General features: G+C 42.6%; 1 protein-coding gene across 1 annotated transcript in view; it reads left to right on the plus strand.

Annotated features, from left to right (window-relative positions):
• MED13L (mediator complex subunit 13 like) overlaps positions 1 to 22507 on the plus strand; it is a 129510-nt gene that overhangs the window by 62687 nt on the left and 44316 nt on the right. Inside the window, exon 3 of the mRNA XM_018564846.1 lies at positions 20695 to 20779. Within this exon, the coding sequence (XP_018420348.1) occupies positions 20695 to 20779 (85 nt within the window). The remainder of the gene's footprint in view (positions 1 to 20694; positions 20780 to 22507) is intronic.

Raw genomic sequence — 22507 nt, forward strand, 5'->3', positions numbered from 1 at the left:
GTTAGAATTTGAATTGCTTAACAGATTTAGGATATCAGATAATGTAACCCAACCTTCCCCCCACCCCCCTCCCCATACACACACTTTAAAGATGTAGAAGTTAAGGATTCTCTGAAAAGTTTTCCATTTGAATATCCAATGCAGCGTGCCGAGTTCATTAACACATTAATGCTTGCGTTCCAGTCCAGTGCGATCTGCAAAAATAGTGCTTGCAGCATTTTTGCAGATCACACTGGACTGAGGGTGGTCTCACTGCGGGCGGGGGTCGTGGCTGCGGTGCCATTGACTTCAATGCACCGCCACGCCCCCTCCCGCCCCTAAACGCAGGAGCCGGCCTGCTTGCCTTCCAGTGCGTTCCAGAGGCCGAACGCTCTGTAACGCAGACTTTGTAATGTGAACCGGCCCTCAATCTTTTAAATGCTTTCCTCAGAGCGCACAATATTCAGTGGTGCAGGTACGCTTAGTAACTTAAACCCACACACCCACATAGGTTGAACACGATTGACCTGTGTCTTTATTCAACTTCGTCAGCTATGTAACTCTGATGTGCTTATTAAAGTGACACAACTCAGGAGTTCAATCTTAAAGGAGAACTATGGGGTCAGTGTTTTTCCCCATAGCTAGTTGTAGTCCATCCTGGGAGTGAGCTTGGAGTAGTGGCTACTTTACAACACACACAGGGACCATGGGGAACAAAAGTAGCCACCCTCCAGAAGGAAGGACAGTGTCAGCATGAATTCTTAGATGATTCAAATAGGGCTGCAACAACTAATCGATTAAATCGAATAATCGATTTATGAGAATAGTTGGAAACTATTCTCATCATCGATTCGGGGAGAGTTTTTTTAAATGAAACCAATCAATTTAATCAGAAATAATCGGGCAACTAATTGATTATGAGAATTAGTTGCAGCCCTAGATTTGAATACATACAGCTGAGTGATGCACAAATAAGATGCATTTTTGTTAATAGTTCAGGTACTTGAATATTTTTTAAGATCTAACTCCTGGGTTTAGTGTCACTTTTAATAATGGATTTAGAGATGTTTTTCAATATAGTTTGCCAAAACGAATGCAGTGACTTGCAGACCAAATCCCCTCCCCTTTAGTAGATGTTGACTAGTTTGACTAAGGCATGCATTGCTTCCTGTTATGGGTTAGTACACACCTAAAAGGATTCTGACTGAAGGGAAAATGGCTGTGGAATTTGACTAAGGAAAAACTGACACTCCAGCCCCACTACCAACCCCAGTGCTCCCTTATGGTTCACTAACTTTGACACACAGTCTTGGTGGCCATTGGCAAGGGGCAGAGCATGGGAAATGACATGCCAGAGAGCATCACCATCCAGGACTTCATTGGGTTTATTTTGATACCATAGACCTGTGGGTTTTAGGTCACACCCCAAACCCAAGGGTTGCTTTATGACACCTTTACCTGAATCCCCTTTGAGCATAGGAAAATGCATGCCACAAGGAACAAATTGTAAAAGAGCAAATTCCCTTTTCTTGGGAGAAGGGGACTTCAGGCTTTCTGGCTGGCTGGTCATTTGACTACTGTTGCAGCAGGAATTGAAATTTAGGGCTAGATCACACCAGATGCAGTTCTGATGCAGTCCATTCAGGTTGGCAGCTGCATCAAAAGCGCATCACAATGCTTTCCTATTGGATTTCTAGGGTTCTGTTCACTCCAGTGCAGTGAGTCAGTTCAGGTGCAGTCAGAAAAAAATCCTGCTTGCCCTATTTTAGCTGCACATTATTGCAACGGAACACATCAAAACGCAATAAAAATGCATGCAAATGCATCGGAACAAATTAAAAGAAAAAAAAAACACCAATGACAGGAGTGAGAATGGTGTAAACACTATGCACTTGGTCAAAAATCCATGGCGCACACACAGAATGTAACAATTATTACCTTTGAATAGACATACGGATACATGAAAAGAACTTATCTGAATGCGCCCTCAAATCCTTCTATAAAGTCCAAAATTGGCCCGTGGATTCTCTGACCCTGAACAGCAGGTGCACCCAATACCAACGTCTCCTGCGAAGACGTTGCCTGAGAATGGCTACAGCCAACACGAACACCATGCCTGCAAACAAAGGAAGCATGTCTAAGCTACAACTTGACTCCAAACAACGAAGGAAGCGACATAATGGTCTAATTTGCATTTTAAGGTAAAAAAAACAAACCATGCACCTGTCAAAAGTGCATCAAAATGCATCGCACTGCAACTGCACAGACACACACAGTTCTGATGCAGTTATGGTCTGAACAAGCCCTCAGGCAGAGCTGGCCAGTGTCCAGACCTAGAGTCCAATTTTCTTTACATGGCAGATTTTTTGTATGGTTAGCTGCTGTTTCTTGTTACAGGTTTAGGGCCCATTCATAGCCACTGCGCTACGTCGATCCCGACACATCACACTGTGTACTTTTATTTTTGTGACATTTCATTAAATTCTATGTGTCACATCCTTCTGTGCTGTGTAAAAGTGCTGCATGCACTACTTTGTTGCAGCGCACACCACTGCGTTCCACCTGGTTTGAACAGTGTCCATCCATGACCAGGTCAATTGCCTTGTCTTGCATTGGGGTTGGCCGTTTTGTTTTTTTCCCCCAGCGCATCTGGTACAAATTCACTTTTCTCACCTGTGTTGGCATTATCACTTTGTGCTGCGAACGTGTATTTAATCCTTGAAGTATGGGGGTAGCCCCACTGCAAGGGTTAATAGAAAAATGTCCTGGAGTCTTTCTTTAATATTGTATCAGTCCTTCTTTTTTTTTCTTTTTTTTTACCTTAGAGTTCTTTGAGGCGAAAAGAAACAATGGGGGAGATTTATCAAAACTGGAGCAGCTGTGCCAGTCAACCAATCAGCTTCTCAAATCTTAACCGAGTAAACTGAAGAAAGAAGCTGATGGGTTGCTATAGGCAACTGCTTCAGATTCTGTCTGCTCCAGTTTTGATAAATTCCCCTCATGGCGGGATTCCGATGACTGCAATGCTGAACGTGCAGTGTGCGCTTGCGCACACCGGCCCGTTCGGCGTTTGTCTTACGAGCATGCCACAAACCCGCCGACAATCGTACGATTCTCGGCGGGTTTTCGAACATGCTCTTAAGACTAAGGTCGTGCAACCTTACAGTAGCAGAGGTCGCACGCCTTCCATACAGCTTGCGTTTATTGTACGATCGCGTGATTTCTCACTTTATCGTACAATAATTGCAAGGTGTATGGGCACCTTAATATTTTGTAGTGTCTGGAATCCACAGAGTTCTAGAGAATGCCGGCTTGATGGCAGTGAAGTATTTGCTGCAGCATCTGATTTTGATATGACCGGCCTCATGTTCATTGTTTGCTTATTTTTGGAGCTAGGCAAATCTGTTTTGAATCTAGAGGGGATGCAGTACTGTTCCCTGTAAATAACAAACAATGTTAAATGTTCCTACAATGATAAGTGTGATTTTTCATCTGAAGTGTAGTTGTAGTGGACATGGACCATCCATCTTTTTGAGAAAGCTCTTCGGATTTCCATTTGCTATACACCAGACAGCTGCTGTCCAAATGTTCACTGTTTCATTAGCTGCTAGGTCCTTAAAATCTACTCCGGAATGCCTCCGAATATGTAATTGAACTCAATATGAAAGAAACAAATGACAGCCACCAGCAAATATCTAGGAGAGGTTGTGTTTGTAACATTTGGGCCCTGAAATGAAGAGCTAGATTACACAGCAGGATGATAATGAAAACCTTTTTTATTTTGCACTTTTATGTCCAAAATTGTGTTCAGAGCTTTATTGAGAACATGTTTGCCATTCCCATGAGTCTGTCAGTGAAGCGTCTAATCTTTTGCCCCTATCATGTTACACATGTACATTCAGGCTCTGAGGAGAGGTATAAAGCAAAGAATCTGCATGTCGTTTTTGGGCCGAGCTGGCTGCTGCTGTTATTTTTATGTTGCTTTTTAAGTGCTATGGTTTTGCACAGCAATGTACAATAAGCAGTTTTGGTTGATAAAACCAGAAGACTAAATGGGGAGCTGAGTAATTTCTTCAGATGACCAGTTTTCCCCCCTTTTTTTTTCTTTCTTAGTGTGCTTGTTCTTTAAACAGCTGCATTGAAATGAATTGGTTTCTTTAAAGCTGACCTCCAGGCAGATATAAAAGAAACAAATGAATGCAACGCTGTAATCATTCATACATCTGTGCAAACACTAACAATAAACTCCTATGTGCTCCTGTTTGGTCTGCTAAATATACCATTGAGTCCCCGTTCACACCTAGATGTTTTGTTGCTGACAGCTAAGCGCGGCACAAGGCTCAACACAATCCTATGCATTTCAATGGCCCCCAGTCACACCTGAGTTTTGTTGCTAGCTGCCCATACACCTGCCGATTATCGCACGGTAATCGCGAGTGATCCCGGGATCGTACGATAATCGGCAGGTGTATGGGCAGCGTGCAAAAGCATCTACTGTACGGTCGCACGACTTTAGTCTTCCTAGCCCGCTGGAAAACCTGTCGAAAATCGGATGATTTTCGGCGGGTTGGTAGCGTGCTCGGAAGACGAAAGCTGCACAGGTCGGTGTCCGCAAGTGCACACTGCCCGCTCAGCATTGCAATCATCGGCAACCCCTCAGCGGGGAGGACTTGCAATGATCGCAAGTACGATCTGCCTGTCCAAGATGGGCAGGTCGTACGAAATTTTAATGACCTTACAACCATCGCACAAAGAAAGTCGTAGTTCATAGTTCATAGTTGTAAGGTGTATGGGCAGCTTAAGACACTGAATGCTGGAAAAAGTACATGAGCTGCTTTTTGGCAGATTATAGAGCATTTGCTCCCCCCACATAGACTGCATTAACGAGCGTCAATTGCAAAAAAAGCATGTAAAAGGTGCTGTTGTTGATTTTGCTGGAAACCTTGCACGCTGATAACTTTTCTACTGTACCCGTGCACAAGGATGGGTTATGGGGTGGGGACATCTGTGTTCCTTGCAAGCCATTAAAAATGATGTAGAGAAGGCTCACAACGCATAAGAGGAAGATAGGAGCACACTATATCACCGGTGCATTTTGCTGTACTTGAAGTGCGTTTAAAGGGATCAAACTTGGGGAATGTGCATGGACTGCACAGATTTACAAAATATGTTGCCTAGAGCTGCAGCTAACGATTATTTTCAAAATCGATTAGTTAGCCGATTATTACATTCGATTAATCGGTTAATCGGATAAACAATAAAAGAAATTTTTAAAAATGGCTCCAATGATGGGACTACTAGTTTGTATTGAGGTTGTAGTCCATCACAGGAGAAAGCTTGGAGCGGTGGAAGTAAAAAAGAAAAAAAATAGTGGTGTGCAATATAGTGAAATGGAAAGTGTAAAATTATACAGCAATGAATGCAGAATGGCTATAGAGGACTACAAATCCCAGCAATAATACAATACACAGTGCAATGCAGAATACCGCCAGCTATAATGTACTATTGCTGAGATTTGTTGTATTCCTATATAGCTGGCGGTATTCTGCATTGCGCTGTATAATGTACTACCGATCGTGGATGTGGGCGGGTAGTGAGTGTGATGCGGGGAGGAGGTGCAGCGTGTAGAGCGTGGATGCGGGCGGGCCTGGCAGCGGCGAGTGTGAGCTGGGGAGGAGGTGCGACGTGCAGCATGTGGGAAGCCATGAACAGGGCCAACTGATCGGAAGCCGATTAATCGATTATTGAAAAAGTTGACAACTTTTTCAATAATCGATTATAATCGATTATGTCGATTAGTTGTTGCAGCCCTAATGTTGCCTTTCATTTTGCCTTGACATGCGCTTTAAGTGTATTTTTAAAATGGAAGATGGGGAGAAAGAAGCAACACAAGACAGCAGACAGATTTGTTGCTGTGCAAGGAAAATACTAATAGGAGAGAGCAGGGTGCTGATGAGTTCATAAGTGTGTTGCTTCTAATTTCACTCTCCATTCCCAGGGTGGGGGTGTTATAAAAACCTGTACGTGAAAGTGAAACTGCAACTGTGAAAGATCAGGTCTCCTCCTCTGCCAGGCAGGACTGTGCTGTGTGGCAGAGCTGTGTAAAATATCAGGACTGGCTGGACAAATGCAAATATATTTAGCAAGGAAAACTGTATGTATTTCATCTGTCTGTTTTTAGCTTTTTTCCTGGAGTCCGGCTTTAGCCCTCATTCACACGAGTAACAGCCAGCATGCACAGCCGTATCGGGACGCTCCCGGGAAGGACAGGTGCTGCATGGGATTTGTACGAAGCAGTCTGTTCTTCTCTAGGGGAGTACACTGCCGTACGCCACCGTACGCTAACCCGAACTGCATGTCCGTGCGGGTGTCCCTGCTCGGATGCAGACAGGATCCACCCGAGCTGCACGGAAAGGCAGCTTGGTTGAGCGTACGGCCGCGTACTCCCATAGAGAAGAACAGACTGCTGCGTACAAATCACACGCAGCACCTGTCCTTCCGGGAGCGGCCCGATACGGCCGTGCATGGATCTGTACGGGCCGGCGGTTACTCATATGCATGAGGGCTTAAAGTGGAACAGAACTCTGAAAGATGTGCCCAAAAAAGGCAAAGAGAAAGCAAAGGTAGAGTCACCCCTATTGCCGGGGTTATCCTTTCAGCTTTTCCCAATATTGAGTTGCCATGCCTTGTTCTGCACTGTCTCTATGTGCTGATGGCCATCTTGGTAGAGCCAAGGCTTTGCTTCCTAACGTCAAAGCCTCCAGCTTGAGAACAGTGAATGGCACAGTAGTGATACGACCAAATCTTGCAACAATCTTCTGAGACAGTGAGAGGCAGTAGTGCCTTAGATTTCGCACTGCAGGTATACAGCTGTGAGTGTGCAGAATAGGAGTGTCTATGCTAAGTGTTAATTTGTTAGTTGTCTGGTGTTTTATAATAAAGAAGGGAGTGTTTACTACTGCTACTGAATATCAATAAAGGGGGGTTGAGTATGTGTAATGTAGGGCTGTAACTAGATTTATTGGGACAAGAGGTTGATTTTAGGACCCCTCAACTTGTGGATACAGATGTGGCACTCAGGTCATTTTAAGTTTACCACTGAAATATAGCAAGTCGGGTGACCTTTGTAGCTGTAGGCACAGTGGAGTAATACATTTTCAGAGTTTATAGCCGAGGCACCACAGTCAGTATCTCTCCTAAGTTTACTTTGCTCCCCTCCCAGAACACCTGCTCTGTGTTTACATAAGAGATTAGAAGGCTGGAATGCTGACAAGTCACTGCTGGGGAGGTGAAGGGTGAGAGGAGCTGCTCAGGCAAAGATTTGGAGGACTCCAGGTAACTGATAATTGTGAGCTGCGTCACAATAATAGGTCGCAAACCCTCCACATGGTGCTGCAACACTGTATCTGTTGTGTTCTCCCTGTGAGATCCCAGCCAGCTGTCTTAGGCCCCATTCACACTAAGCGACATACCTTTTGCAGCGGATCCGTGCGGCCGGGATAGCGCGACTTTCAGGGCGACGTTCCAGCGACGGTAGCGCGACCTTCACCGTCGGGCTCCATTAAAAAATTGAAAAAAGGGTCCTGCTGGAGCGACATCGATGGGCTAAGACCGCTCCATTGAATAGCATTTGCCTGCGACTTCTCGCGATATCGAGTGGCAAAAATGCGCGATAAATCGCTTAGTGTGAATAGCGCCTTACAGTGACATGGTCACAGAGGTAATCTAACCCCTCCTGCTTCGGCAGTGGTCAGTTAGAGCCCATTTGGGGTTTCTTCTTTTTACATACCTGCTCAGTAAGGGAAGCAGTCTCTCTGTATTTCCCTTCAGCTGTACTATGTCCACACTTCTCCATCTTCTCATGTCTAGAAGTACTCTCTAAAAGGACAGTTACCCTGTAAGGGCACATCAAAACATTTGTTTTTTATGTGGCCTATTCACACCATCCATGTGCAGTGGTGTACAGACAAATGCAGCTCAGCGGACATGGTGTGAACATGCTCTAAATCTGTAGATTTCACTGAAAGAATACCTGGTGATCTTTCCATGCAGGCACTTCATGTTATAATTTCATATCTGTTTCCCAGTGCTCTTGTGTTCTCACCCCATCACACATTCCTGCGGTGGCGGCTACAAGAGACCATGCTGACATACATTGCACAGGTATGATCATCCTTTTGTCATTGTCTGAAAGCTGTCCAGAACAATGGTTTGCATGTAGACAATGTCTGATAACACTAGAGTGGACTAGCAGCTCTAAGATGTAAGAAAGGATGAAGACTATATCTATATGCCTGCAGAAAGACCACAGAGGTCATTGATTGCTTCATTAAAACTCATTTATTGCTTGTTAAGAATTGTAATATTTGCATGTTTGTAGACTGGCTACAGGTTCTATATACCCCTTTCTATCCTCAGTGAAAATAGCTATACTTGCTTTTTCGATATGGTTTACTAAACTTTTAGAAATGATATGCTTTTAAAATATGGCTTGGAAAACCCCCCGATATGAAATGGTATCATTACATATTTGAACAAAAGCAGTACATTTAATTGGTGAAAATGGCAGTATTTCGTTGTCATTGCAGTCATGCCGCACACTTTCACCTGTAAATAGCCAGGCTCAGTCTGTATCTTCACATTCCTTTGTATGCCTTATCATTTCCTCCTTATTTCCCCTTATTCTTGCTAGCAGCGTATCTTTTGTACTCTGCTCTCTGCATTTCTTTCTCCCTGCACTTCCCTCCCCCTTGTGTCTGTGAGTGATGAGGCCAGGCAGAGATCCAAGTCCCCCATTAGCAGCTCCTTGCTCTGTTGTGGATGTAACATGTGCTGCTGCAGCTTCTCGCCAATTGGTTGGAGAGAGACACATAAAACAGAGGAGCGCCACCTTCACATTTAACGGTTTCAATACTTGTGTCTGCTGAATGTTCTAATGGTTTACTTGCAATTTCCCATCCGAGATGTACAAATTTGCAAGACGTATCTCAACAGATTAAAACAAAATGTTATACTGGGCTTAATCGTGATATTAGTTCAAGGTGGACAAATTATCATGCAATCCAGCTCTATTAACAACAACTAGAGGAAATGTCAAAAGTTAGTTGTGAGCTCCTGGGATTCGTCCAGCCCTGTATTCCTTTATCCATAGCTGCTTGTTGCACAAGTGCTGCAAACTCAAATTCAGTTTTTATAAGACAGTGGATCCCAGCCGGTTTCATGTTGTACTATGAACAATCTTGAAGCGTAACTTTACCCATATCTTTAAAGGAGAACTATGAGGAGTGCTTTTCACTCACCTCATAGTTCTAGCCGACCTGTGACAATGAGACTGTCACAGTTCGGCTTAGTAGATGGGGAGGGGAGCGAGCCAGCTGTCACTCACGCAGCTGGATGGATCCCGGCACAATTGTCGAGATCCGCTTCAGCTGCGGCGTCTCAGTATACCGCAAGCTACAGCTCGCGCTATACTGAGCCTAGGGTGACGGGTGGACGCTACTTTGTGTCCTCCCGTTATCCTAAGGAGAACTATGGGGAGAAGACTTAACCCCATAGTTCTCCTTTAAAATAACAAAGGCACCTTTAGAAATGTTTAGTACTGGCAATCTACAAACAGATACTTCTAGATAATTGCCGGCTTTTTATTCTTTGCACATCTTATTTTTCTTCCTCCCCAAGTCTTCACAGTGGCCATTTAAACTATGGGCAGGTTACTAGTAGTGATGTCCCGATGCCACTTTTTCAGGCCCAAGTACAAGTACATCCCCTCATGTACTTGCCGATACCAATTACCGATACTTTTTCTTAAAGGGACAGGTGACTTTAAATGATCCATAGTACAACTACATGTTATGTACTATGGATCATGATTTTACCTATTCATGTTAGCAGTGGAGAATCAAGTCAACCCCAGATAGAACTTTCTTTCTTTTTTCTTCTAAATAAAAGGACATTAACTGTAAGACTTATCATCTATTTTGAATGAAATATGGAATTTATTATTAGAACCCCCTGTCAGGTTTTTTCTGACATGCCTACAAGTTACAAAAAGTAACTTGAAATCTTTCCATACTGAAGGAAAATGGATTTCCCTCAATTTTCCCTCAATGTCACTTTGTTCCAATCCGTAACATAGTTACATAGTATTTGAGGTTGAATAAAGACATTAGTCCATCAAGTCCAACCTATTAGAATCTCATTCTAGGAGTACCTGTACCCCTGTATATTACGGTCCCTTAAGAAATCGTCCAAAAGTTTCTTGAACAATTCCACATTCTTTGCTGAAATCACCGCCTGTGGCAGTGAGTTCCAGACCCTAACTGATCTTACTGTGAAGAACCCCCTTCGCCCCTTGTGCTGGAATTTTTTTTCCCCCAATTTTAGGTGGTGGCCTCTAGTTTTTGTAATGGAGTTAATTTTAAACAGTTTATCGCTAATGTTGCTACCACCATTGAGCATTTTGTACATGGAGATCATATCCCCCCTTAATCTCCTCACCTCCAATGTGAACATGTTTAAATTTAGTAGCCTTGTCTCGTAGCTCTGCGTACCCCTGATTAGTTTGGTTGCCCTCCGGTAGACTTTTTCTAACTCAAGGACATCTTTTCTTAGTACTGGTGCTGGTGACAGACATCTAGAACAAAATTTCATTGGCTGGAGTTATACTTTAAATGCTTAGCAGTGTTAGGGAAGTACAATTGGCCTAATTGAAGTATTGGTTTTAAGGCCTCGTTCACACCACATGCAGTGCATTCCGGTCCGATACTGGCACCGTAGCCATCCCCTACGGCCGCAATGCGATCGCCCGCACGGGATCGCAAGGCACATTGTGCCTGCAGTGTGGTCCGGTGCGATCAAAATAGTGCTTGCAGCATTTGGACCGCACCGGACGCACGCACAATGTGCCCTGCGATCCCGTGCGGGCGATCGCATTGTGGCTGGAGGGCGTGGCTACGGTGCCATTCACTTCAATGGCCCGCCACGCCCCCTCCAGCCCGGCAAAAAAGTGAGACGGCCAGAATCGGACCGCACTGCTTATGGTGTGAACTAACCCTGAATGTCTTTGTAACCAAACAGGTCTCTTGATTGTGCTATCATTGTCAGGAGGCCTTGAATCCTGATATGCCCAAGATCTGCCATGACCAAGTAGAACCCAAACACATACGATACTCTTAGGCCTTGTTCACACCAAATGCAGAGCAGATCTGCATGTTTTTGGTAAATTAAATTAAATTATGTTTTTTTGTTTAAAATGGGCTTTCAGTGCATTCTAGGCGTTTGCATGCGTTCCAGAGCAGGTGAAATAGGGCCTGCTGCAGTTTTTTTTACTGAACGCTGCGATGTGAACTGGTGCTAAAAATACCATTGGAATACATTGGATGCAGTTTTGCTCCGGTCTGTAACTGCTCTGCACCTGCTCCGCGCTTGGTGTGAACAAGGCCTTATGAATGCTGTTTATATATGCAATGATAATTCCACTATTAATCATGAATTGTTTTATATCTTTCCTTTTAAGAAATGATCAGTTTAGGTGATTTTGTGTTACCACCGATAAGGGTCATGCCTTTTTGATTAAAATGATCCTTCATGGACTCTGGGATTATTTATTACAAGATACAATTCTTATAGTGAAATCATCATTATAAAGAACAATGGAATCATTACACGTACCGCCAGCAGGCAGCATCACCTGTGTATCTTACCGGGTACACAGGAGTAGATTGATTTAGCAGGTTGTCATTTCTTTCTATGTAAAGCTGACCATACAGCTTACAATTATCGTTCGATCTCTCTTGTCCCGCCATCGAACCGTTCGATTTCCGCACGACTGCCCCATCATTAACAGACTAATGTGGATTTCAATCATCATTCGTTGGCAATACTAACGGACCAAATTTAGTCGATTGACGGAACGGATTTTCATTTGCACGTGTGCATGTTGCAATTTTTTTTCTTCGTACGAAATCGCCACTAATCCATCGATTTTTCATACGGTTAGAATTTTTTTTTTTCTAGCCTGCCAGATAGACGAAATTCGGCCAGTTGCACAGCCATTGTGATAGTTGACTTCACATCCACTGGCTGATTATCGTACGGAAAACCTGATTTCGTTTGGAAAACGAACGCTAATCGCAAGGTGTATGGGCACCTTTAGTGGGAGTTTCTCCCCGGTTGCTCATTTTTGCCTATATAGTTTGATAATGTTACATTGCAAGTTCTTTTGTTGGGGGAAGAGGCTAATCTAAATGAGTCAGTGTTTTATCTGAAGCGCAGAGCATTATTCCACCCATTACTTTAAGTTAAAGGAAACCAGTTCTGATAGAAAAATGGGGGGTGCCATTGCTTTCTTCTTCAGTACAGGTTTCCTTGCGCATTCTTCAGTAACAGTGTTTGCTGGTTAATTCAAGAATTTAGTGTTTCAGCAATGATACTGTTTTTGCTGGTTTGTGTCAAGTTTTAGAAGGAAGGAACAATATACACCCTGTAAATATAGAACTCACTGGGAGAAATGTTATCAAATCTGGTGTAGATCTATAACCATTACCTAAAGGTGTTAAATAGGTTTCATTTTATTATCCCCTTAAGGACAAAGGCCTTTTTTTTTTTCTTCATTTTTTGTTTACATGTTATCCACATTTTAGGCCTGAAAAGTACTTGAAACCCCCCAAAAATTATATATTTTCTGAAAGCCAAGATTCTGCAGAATAAAATTGTGGCAGTTGCAAATTTTTATGTTGCACGACATTAGCGCAATTTATTATCAAACCGAAACGTTTAGTGAAAAATGCACTTAAGTTAAATTTAGTGCCCCAAAACACTATATAAAACCATTTTTTTGTACAAGTTAAAGATGAGGTTACAACGAGTAAGTAGATACCCAACATGCGTCAGAATTCAGTACCCCAAAAAGTCCATACAGGACGCTTTAAAAGCCGCTACAGCTCATAGAGATACGTGTAAATATTGGCCTTAGAATTATTGCTATCACTCCGGCGTGCGCGGCGATACCCAACATGTGTAGCGCAATCGTCGTTTTCGTACGTAGGCGCACCCGACGCGTGTTTACATGGCGATGCGCTTGCTCGCAGGGGCCCCCCATGTGATGGCATAATGGCAGTGATAGGTACTCTTTAAGGCGATGCTGGGTGTCCAAAAGACCCCCAGTGTCATAATAAGCTATTGAAGTGCAGATCGCACTTCAATAGCTTATTGCTGGGCTTCAGGAGCCCAGCGATGGGACCGGAAGTGATGCAAATACGCGTCACTCCCAGTCCCATAGTACGGGGAGGGGATCGGCGCACGTATATTCGCCGCTCTCCTCCCCAGCTTCCTGTCGACACCCGGCAAGCTGGTCCCGGGCCTACGTAGCCCGGGAAACAATGCGGAGGTGTCGGGCGGTGGGGGTGGGGAGGTTACCGCCAGAATCACTTCTACTGTAAAGCCGAACAGACTCTCAGCGGCTAAAAGTCTGTGTAACCCCTTTCGACTTCATGGCGGCATTATCCCGTCATAGGACGTGAACGGGTGAATAAAGCTTCAACCTTGAGATGTTAGGGGAAATATAAACTGAATGTTTGGCGTTTGTCACTTTAACTACTTCATAAACATACCCTTATAGGTGTTTAGTTTTTTTTTTTTTAAACTGTATATTTAAACATTTGTTTATATCGTGCATTCATTTAAATCCGGCTGTGGTGAGGATTTAATTTTTAGGCTTTAGAAAGTGCTGTCAACTTACAGATTGAGTTGTCAATTTATATTTTCTTTTCATCAACAATATATCGCTCCTTTGGATTTGTGATTGTTTTGATGTGTTTTTGATTGACAGACTCTGATGAACAAAAAGATACAATTGTGCACATGAAGGATGTGAATCACAAACTTTAATTGGAGGTTTTCTGTGCAATATAAAGTATACCCATCATAAAAGCCTTATGGAGCAGCCACTGCTGGCATCCTTCTGAAAATGCTAGTTATCTGGTTCTAATACCAGGAAGTGTCAGACTCAGAACAACGCTGCTGTAAATGATTGTCAAATAAGTGTTCTAATGCCCATTTCCATACTCATTCTGGGTCAGTAATTTTGAAAATTCTGATGGCAAAACTTTGGCTTGATTCCGCTAGGGGTCTATAACATGTTCAGAAGGAAAAGTCAGCAATGGCAGACTTAACAATTTATTGTTTGGTCTGTTAAATATAACATTGGTATTATTTTTTCTATCTGTTTGATAAGTGGATATAAAAACCCTTTGTTCCTGCCAGATATCCAGTGCTGTCCTGTGTCATGTCAAACATAAGCCTGCTGAACATCCTCCTGTCCTAGGGTCACGGTGCTGCTGTTGTATAGATACAGTGGGGCTCCATTCACACCTGCACATTTGGAATTGAGTGAATTTTTTTAGTGTGGAAAAACGACGGTCGTACGCATACGCGCACAAAAACACAATTTTTTATGCGTTTTTCCCCCCCACACATTTGTGGCTACAACCACAGACGCCAAAGTAGTCCAGAAGATCGCACATTTACTCCTTCCCACATTCTGCAGTGTGTGAACAAGCCCTATAAGAATGTTTAGCTTTTTGTGTTTTGCACATTATACGTGTGGAAAAATGCTAATGTGTGAATGGAGTCTAAGGGAAATAGTGTCATCACCCTAGGACTGTAAGGGACTATGTCAACAGGGTTTGGGTTTGACATGGGTTTAGCTGCCCATACACCTTGCACCCATCGCACGACTTTCGTTGTAAGGTGATTAAAATTTCGTACGATCTGCCCATCTTGGACAGGCAGATCGTACTTGCGATCATCGCAAACCCTCCCCGCTGAGGGAGAGCTTGCTGACGCTTGCAATGCTGAGTGGGCAGTGTGCGCTTGCTCACAGTGGCCCATGCAGCTTTCGTCTTGCGATCGTGCTACTAACCCGCTTAAAAACGTACGCTTTTCGGCGGGTTTTTTAGCCTGTTTGTAAGACGAAAGTCGTGCGACCGTACAGTAAATGCGGTTGCGCGCTGCCCGTACACCTGCCAATTATCGTACGATCGCGGGATCACCAGCGAATATCGTACGATAATTGTCAGTTGTATGGACACCTTTTGAGACACTTCTAAGAGCATTCAGAATTAATTCACAGGTGCATTTGACCTGCAGTTACACGCCTTCTCTACCTGCATTTGACCTGCTTCAAGTGGGTGCTGCATAACTATAGAGTTGTTTGGGAAATCAAAAGGTGTTTGGAGCAAACAAAAGCACATCAACAAAGGCACGAATTGTGTTACTGGGCAGATCACCATGTGAAAAAGCAAACAATTGCAGCCACCACATCTAAGGAACGATAAGCTGCAATATTACATTTTTGTTCCTGGGTTTATATGCGTTTTAAACTTATTGCATTGTGGCATATCCTTAGAAATCAAGAGCAAGTGTGTGTAACGGTTGTGGCCTGTTGTAATTGAAATGTGGTTGCTGTGGGCAGCAGCACCAGTTCTATAAAGCAGCCCTGGAGTGTCTGTGGAAATTGTATTCAGCTCTGGTTAACTGCAAAGCACTGTAGACAAATGACTTGGCTGCCGACAACATTTGAACTTTCCTGTTGTGTGCAGTGGATAGTTCCAGCATCTTGTGCAAGGATAACAGAAGACTGAATACACTTTCCAAACCTTTTCTCCCCTTCTTGAGGTTTTCTGAATAGTGAACCCATTATGCCATAGTGTGATACAATTCTATTGATATTCTGTATAGCAAAACAGAAGTCATATTTATTGAACAATTTTTGTTCACTTTAGAATAATTAAAATGAAATCCAAATATTTACTGGAACTTCTGGTTATTGGGAAGAAGCATCATTTGCAACTGTGTGTCTGAAGCTTAGACTTCAGGACGTCTCCCCCCTCTAGCAGCCGGCACTGACTCACTGCAGCATATGTTAACCAACTCAAGTTTTCTCCCTCCTCCCTCCTATTCATCGGTTAGTGAATCCCCCTCCCGCCTTTTTTCTGTGTCCTACACAGTGTTTGTCACGTTGAATGCTGTGTTGTACATTTATCTACAGTGCAGTTCACTTGTTCTCCTGTTGCTTGAACGCACTGAGTTGTTAACCAGCAATGTGATATTTTCACTACTTTGTGACTTATATGTAGATAAAGGAGGTTATATTAAAGTGATGCTGAACTCACATGGCTTCCAATACCATCTTTATGCCGATGACACCCAAATCTATCTCTCCACTCCTCAACTCCCCCCCCTCTGTCTCTTCACGTATCTCAAATCTACTCAGTGACATCTCAGCTTGGATGTCACCACTTCCTCAAACTTAATCTGTCAAAAACTGAGCTTATAATTTTTCCTCCTTTGTGTTCCCTCCCCCAATTTCCCCATCACAATCAACAACACTACGATCAACCCCTCCCATCAAGCCAGGGTACTCGGTGCAATTCTTGACTCAGCTCCTTTCAGCCCTACATCCGATCACTATCCAAATCTTGCCGACTCAACCTCCGTAACATTTCCAAAATACTCCCCTTTTTAACAAACGAAACCACAAAGCTTCTAATTCACTTCCTTGTAATCTCTCGCCTCGACTACTGTAACTCTGTCCTTGTTGGCCTACCACTAAACAGGCTATCCCCCCTTCCTTTATAAATGTTACTGCCAGACTCATCCACCTTAACAACCGTTCAGTGTCTGCCGCCCCTCTCTGCCAATCCCTCCACTGGCTCCCAATTGCCCAATTTATAGAATTCAAAATACTAACAATAACCTACAAAGCCATCTACAACTCCGCCCCAAACTACATCACTGACCTCATCTCAAAATATCACCCAAACCGTCCTCTCAAGACCTCCTGCTCTCTAATTACCCCCTCCCATGCTCACCTCCAGAACTTCTCCAGAGCATCCCCCATCCTCTGGAACTCCTTACCCCAATCTGTCCGCCTATCTGTCCGCCTATCTCCTATGCTGCCCCCCTTTAGGCGATCCTTAAAAACCCATCTGCCCTTTTACTTCCTCCAATAACTGAATCTAAACAATTATTACCTTTTGTATCACTTGCCCGTCCTACTAGATTGTAAGCTCTCACAAGCAGAACCCTCCTAACCCTATTGTTCTGAAACTGTACTGTCTCCTCCATTTTGTAAAGTGCTGCACAAATTGTTGGCGCTATATAAATCCTGTATAATAATAATAATAATTTAGTTTATTTGTGTATCACTCAGCTGTAGTTCCTCAAATCATCTCTGAATTGGTGCTGACACTGTCCTTCCACCTGGAGGGTGGCTACTTTTGTTCCTCATGGTCCCTGTGTATTGTAAAGTAGCCACCTCTCCAAGCTCACTCCCGTGATGGACTACAATCTCACTTTTAGTTTACTAATTTGTATAGAGATTGTAGGCTATCACACGAGTGAGCTGCCTACTTTACAACACACACAGGGACCATGGGGAACAAAGTAGCCACCCTCCGGATGGAAGGACAGTGTCACCACCAATTCAGAGATGATTTGAGGATCTACAGCTGAGTGATACACAATAGTTAAGGTACTTGAATGTATTTCTAAAATCTCCTGGGTTTAGTGTCACTTTAAATACACATGCCTGTTGTGCCCAGTTCAGACAAAAGGATTTTCTTGATTACTTTATATTAGAGAAAAGGTACTAGACCTCCATTGATGGTCAAACACCCATGCACCCTCCAACTGGTCAGTATTCCATGGCACACTGACCAATGTTTGTAAGCCTGTGTATGAAAAAGCAGCAAGTACTGCCAGTGGTGCTTATCACAGCTTGGAACAAGCAATTTTGTTCTTCTAATTTCCCTGAGTGCAGTTTTGCACAGGGCCTATAGGCATTTCATTGTTGCCAGATTAGTTGACTGTCATATTGTCTGTAATGTCTAAAGGCTGCATACCGCTTCAGCTAGATTTATTGAGAGCTGTGGGAGTGTCTCTCAGCCAAACATCTCAAGCTTATGTTGATTCTGAAATGCAATAACAGGCCGTGCAACGAGCAGTATTCCACAGCAATCAATGTTACCTGGTTGCTGTGGGTTGCTGAACTTTGACCATCACTCTTTTTGAACTAGAGGAATAAACATGTAAGTGCTTTAGCCTGTATGTTACAGCTGTCTTTGTGTAGGGTTGAGAACTATACTAATATGCATACTTACATTGCTGTGCTTTCTAATATCTGGAAGTTTGTTTATGAAACATTGCCATAATATACAGTATATTGCAACCATCATACTAAATATGACAATTGTGGGGCTTTTCTAGCAAGTCTAGAATTACAATAAAAAAAGAAATGCTTTAAAGTTGAATTCTGCTTTAATTTAATTTTTAAGTCCCTACTTAAAATCCTGGGAAATGCAGAGCAGCCCAAAGCACTATTGGAGTGGCCTGAAGTATCCCTTAATGAACTTCAGTAAAATGATCTCACCATGAAATCTGTTTCTTGGAGTTCATTAAGGGACACAGGTACCCTCTGTTTGTGATCTACTCCTTTGTACTGCTTTTCTACAAAAGGGAAGCTTTCTGGGAGTGGGAGAGGGTACACCTGGCTGGCCACTGTTTTGTTAGCCAGTGCCCTAATACTCCTATAGGCAGCAGTATAACCCAGTTGTCTCTGGGTAACTGAAACCTGTGTCCCTTAATGAACTCTGAAACTGATGTTACGATAAGTACACAAAAATTCTAGTTTTCTACAATGTGAATGTGTGCCTGTGACCCCATGCATTCTGATTGGCAAGCCGTACGAACCTGAACTGCTGCAGGTCACCATGAGTACGGTTAACCCCCTAGTGCACATGCACACTAAAAGGATGGGCACATTTCACTGGAAGAGGCTCCATGGGATCAGGTAGGGCGACAGAGGTGAAAAATCGCTGGATTGAGTAGGAAGGTAAATATTTGAGCATTTAGGCCCCCACTCCACCTATAGTACACACATGGCAATGGGCAATCAATAAGGTTCGACCTCTTTATAAACTTCCTAGTTTGGGTTGGAATGGTCTTAACATTTTACAAGATCTGGGAAAACTGAGTAGATGCTCAAGGGTTAATTATTTAGCCCCATCAATAGATATTGCAACCTGGAATGTGTTGGCCTTTCTGGATCTATATCTGTGTATTTAGCCGCATCGGTCTATTCAACAATGGGTATATGTCCCAGTGCCTGTGACCTAAATTAGGTGCATTTAGCAGGAACTGAGCAGTGTATGGCCAATTCATCTTTCTAATACTGTTAATATTTCACTGCCAATTTTTTTTGTCTGTTGTTTTTCTTTTTTCTTTCATACTAATTTTAAATAACATTACCCAAGTTCCCAAATTACAGTGTTCCCAAATCATGTTGCATTCTTGAAATTTGGTGATTCAAATGCTATTGCCGATGATACCCATCCCACTAAATGTGGTAACCCGTTGGTACCAATCAAATTCAGCTTACTGAAGTTAGGCCAGCACAAGATGGATTTGGATCAGTTGCTCTGGGTGCTGCACATTTGCGTTGCACAAAGCTTTGAAGTTTACAATGTGACTGACAGTTGCAGATGTTCTTGTGACATCGGAATTTGACATGAATGTACAGCTTCTAGGGAACAGGTACCAATTTCCAACATAGCTAATTAGCTTTCTCCTGTTGGAAGTGTCCGTAGGTGATCTGTTGAACACCTTGCCAAGCAAAAACATTGACATTTCATGCATTAGATGGCAGGCATTTTAGGTTTATTTTACTTGGTATAATATAATAAAAGTGCAATGCTGCAAGTAGTTTCTGCTTGGATATATATTTTTTTTAATTCTTTATTTGTGGATCAGAAAAAAAAAATACAATGGTCAATAACACATTTTTGTAGAAAAGTTAAAACCTATAAATACTAACAGTGCAAAGCATAATAACATAGCATCGATTACAAGTCAATCTTATGTAGAACAATAATACATAGTAGTGTTGAAGCATGGTGGTGGTGTTATAGATAATTTGATTTTAACCACACAACACTTTGCCGTGCTATTAGTAAGGTGATGAAGCAACATCTTCTTGATGAAATTGTCAGTGGCATAATAATAGCCATAGCAGCCCACTGCTATGGGGCCGGGGGTAGGAGGGGGCCCCATTAGGGGAGCTGATTAGGAAAACTACACTGAAGTTTTCAGTATAGAAGAGCTGATGTTTGATCTAAGGATTGTCTGGTCACTGATCCCGCCCTGTGCAGTAAGAAGCATTTGCTTATCTATCTTAGTAGTGAACTTCTTCTACAGACTGACATTAACCCCATATGCCTAATGCAGTCACAAATGCCAGAGTTTCGCCTATGTTAAACTTTATGGGAAGGCTGAGGTTTGTAGTTCTACAAAGTAAGTTTAACAAAGCTAGACTTTTAAAGAAGTTTGTGCAAGAGCATTATTCATTTTATCATACTATCAAATATCATTATGGGTTTTTTTTAAATTATTAGTGCTACTATAACTTGTACCCCCAAAACTGCTCCCCAGTAGTGGACTGACTATGCTGACGGCTCTCTTGCTGCCTGTCCTTGGTACATACTTCATGTTAGGATCAATGACGCATATTGTCACCGCCATCTGCTACACAGAGAGTTATCCAGGGGCCCCATGATTTGTAGTTACACCCCTGGAAATTGTGGATCATTTTGAGATCATGAACGCTTCCTTCATTTGGTCCTGTGTTTGAATTGATACTAGTCTACTTTTCTTTTTCAGTGCAGGAAGAGGGACTGTGGGAAAATGGGCTTTCCTATGAGTGTCGGACACTACTCTTCAAGGCCATTCACAATCTTCTGGAAAGGTAAGAGATTTGCTTACATAGGGATTATAATAGATTACTGATCACAACAGATAAATAGCTGGGTGGATGCTTCAGACAAGAATAATATCAATGGTGAGAGAGTGAACCTCATAGATCAGAAATACTCCTTAAGGGCCCATTCACACCATATGCCTCGGGCTGCGTTTGACAGCTTTGCTCAACAGAGTTCCAACGCATAGGCAAAGCAATTTGACCTTTGTCCTGTTAGTTAAGTTCACACTATTGCTCTGCATTATTGGTGTGTGCTAAAAAAGGTAGGACATGCTGGATTTTTACACAGTGATACAGTGCAAAGAAATTTAGTGTCATTTAGTGACATTTCAATAAAAAAAGGAACAGGTGTTGTGTATGACACAAAATTGTGTATCCCTTTGTGACAATTTCACAGTTTGTACTATTTTTTTCACATTTTAGGAATATAATTTTTGAGTTTGAAGCGCAGTGCTATTTTCTTTTTTCCTAATAAAAAAAGGAAACTGCACATCGCCCTTCCAGAACATACGCCACTGATACAGATCAGGGTGACCACTGGTGTGAATAGGCCCCAAGACTGTTTAGTATAGAACTTTACATGTTGATTAGGCTTATTATATAGGAGAACATATAACTTTTCTTACAAGCTTACAAAAGCTTGGTAACTTTTTGGATCCATCGCCACATTATTAGTTTTATACTAATAATACTTTTTATACGCACACACGCACACACTGTGTGGTTAGTAAGAACAGACCTGAAACTGATCTTGTGTAATGACGCACGGCATTTGATTTTCAGTATACCAGCCACTTATCATTCGAAGGGCGACTGTTTTCAAACTCTGGCTGTTTAGCAGCAGGTGATGTTGCTGAGGTGTGCGGTAGCTGTTACCATTGATCTCAGTAGGATCTACATCTTATAAATTTGTAACCCCTCACTATGGGTCACGTGTCTTACACCCTAGTGACCTTCACTGTGGACCATGTCTCTCACATTATAGAATCCTTCGTATGAGCCATGTTTTTCACGTCATATATGGCAAGGATAAAGGTACTCTGTCCCCTATGCAAAGGCATACCTGCAGTGCAAAAGTGGCAGACACTTGTCTTGGGTCTTGACTCCCCCACAGCAATATGCAGAAGAACCCACACAGTCTTCTGCTGTTTTATTGTAAAGCTCACATCAAAATTTTGAATTGATAGTTAAAACCTCAACAGTTGGTCACATTTCATGGATTGGGACGAGGTACAAGCCATTCCTTCTGATTCAATAAAACCTGTCATGAGAGAAACATGGATGCTGTCATTCATATATTCTGAAAATGCTATTTTTCTGGCTTTCATGCTGACCTAGTGGCTTCAGTATTGTAAGTTACTGACTTGGAACATGCACAGCATACAGATCAGGGGTTCTGACCTGGAGTAGATATCAGTGGATGCATTTTTTTTCTGGTTTATCTTTAATTACCATTTCTGCTGCCACAAAAGTTATTTTGCACCTACAAAGTGGAAGGCATGTTGTGTACATCACATGGTACAACCCCCCAAAAAATAAATTTCCGTTACACATTGTAATGCAATTGAAGGAGAATACTTTTACAAGGCACTGTAACTGTGGCTGCCAGATGACCAGCATTTTCATAAGGCAGCCAGCAGCTGCAGCTTCTCTATTTGCTTGCCGTGCATTTTCTTTTCCTGTAATTGCTAATGCATGAAGTCTTTCCTTTATGCA

The sequence above is a fragment of the Nanorana parkeri genome, unplaced genomic scaffold (assembly GCF_000935625.1).
Source record: "Nanorana parkeri isolate BGI_ZX_2015 unplaced genomic scaffold, ASM93562v1 scaffold788, whole genome shotgun sequence".
Taxonomy (NCBI): domain Eukaryota; kingdom Metazoa; phylum Chordata; class Amphibia; order Anura; family Dicroglossidae; genus Nanorana; species Nanorana parkeri.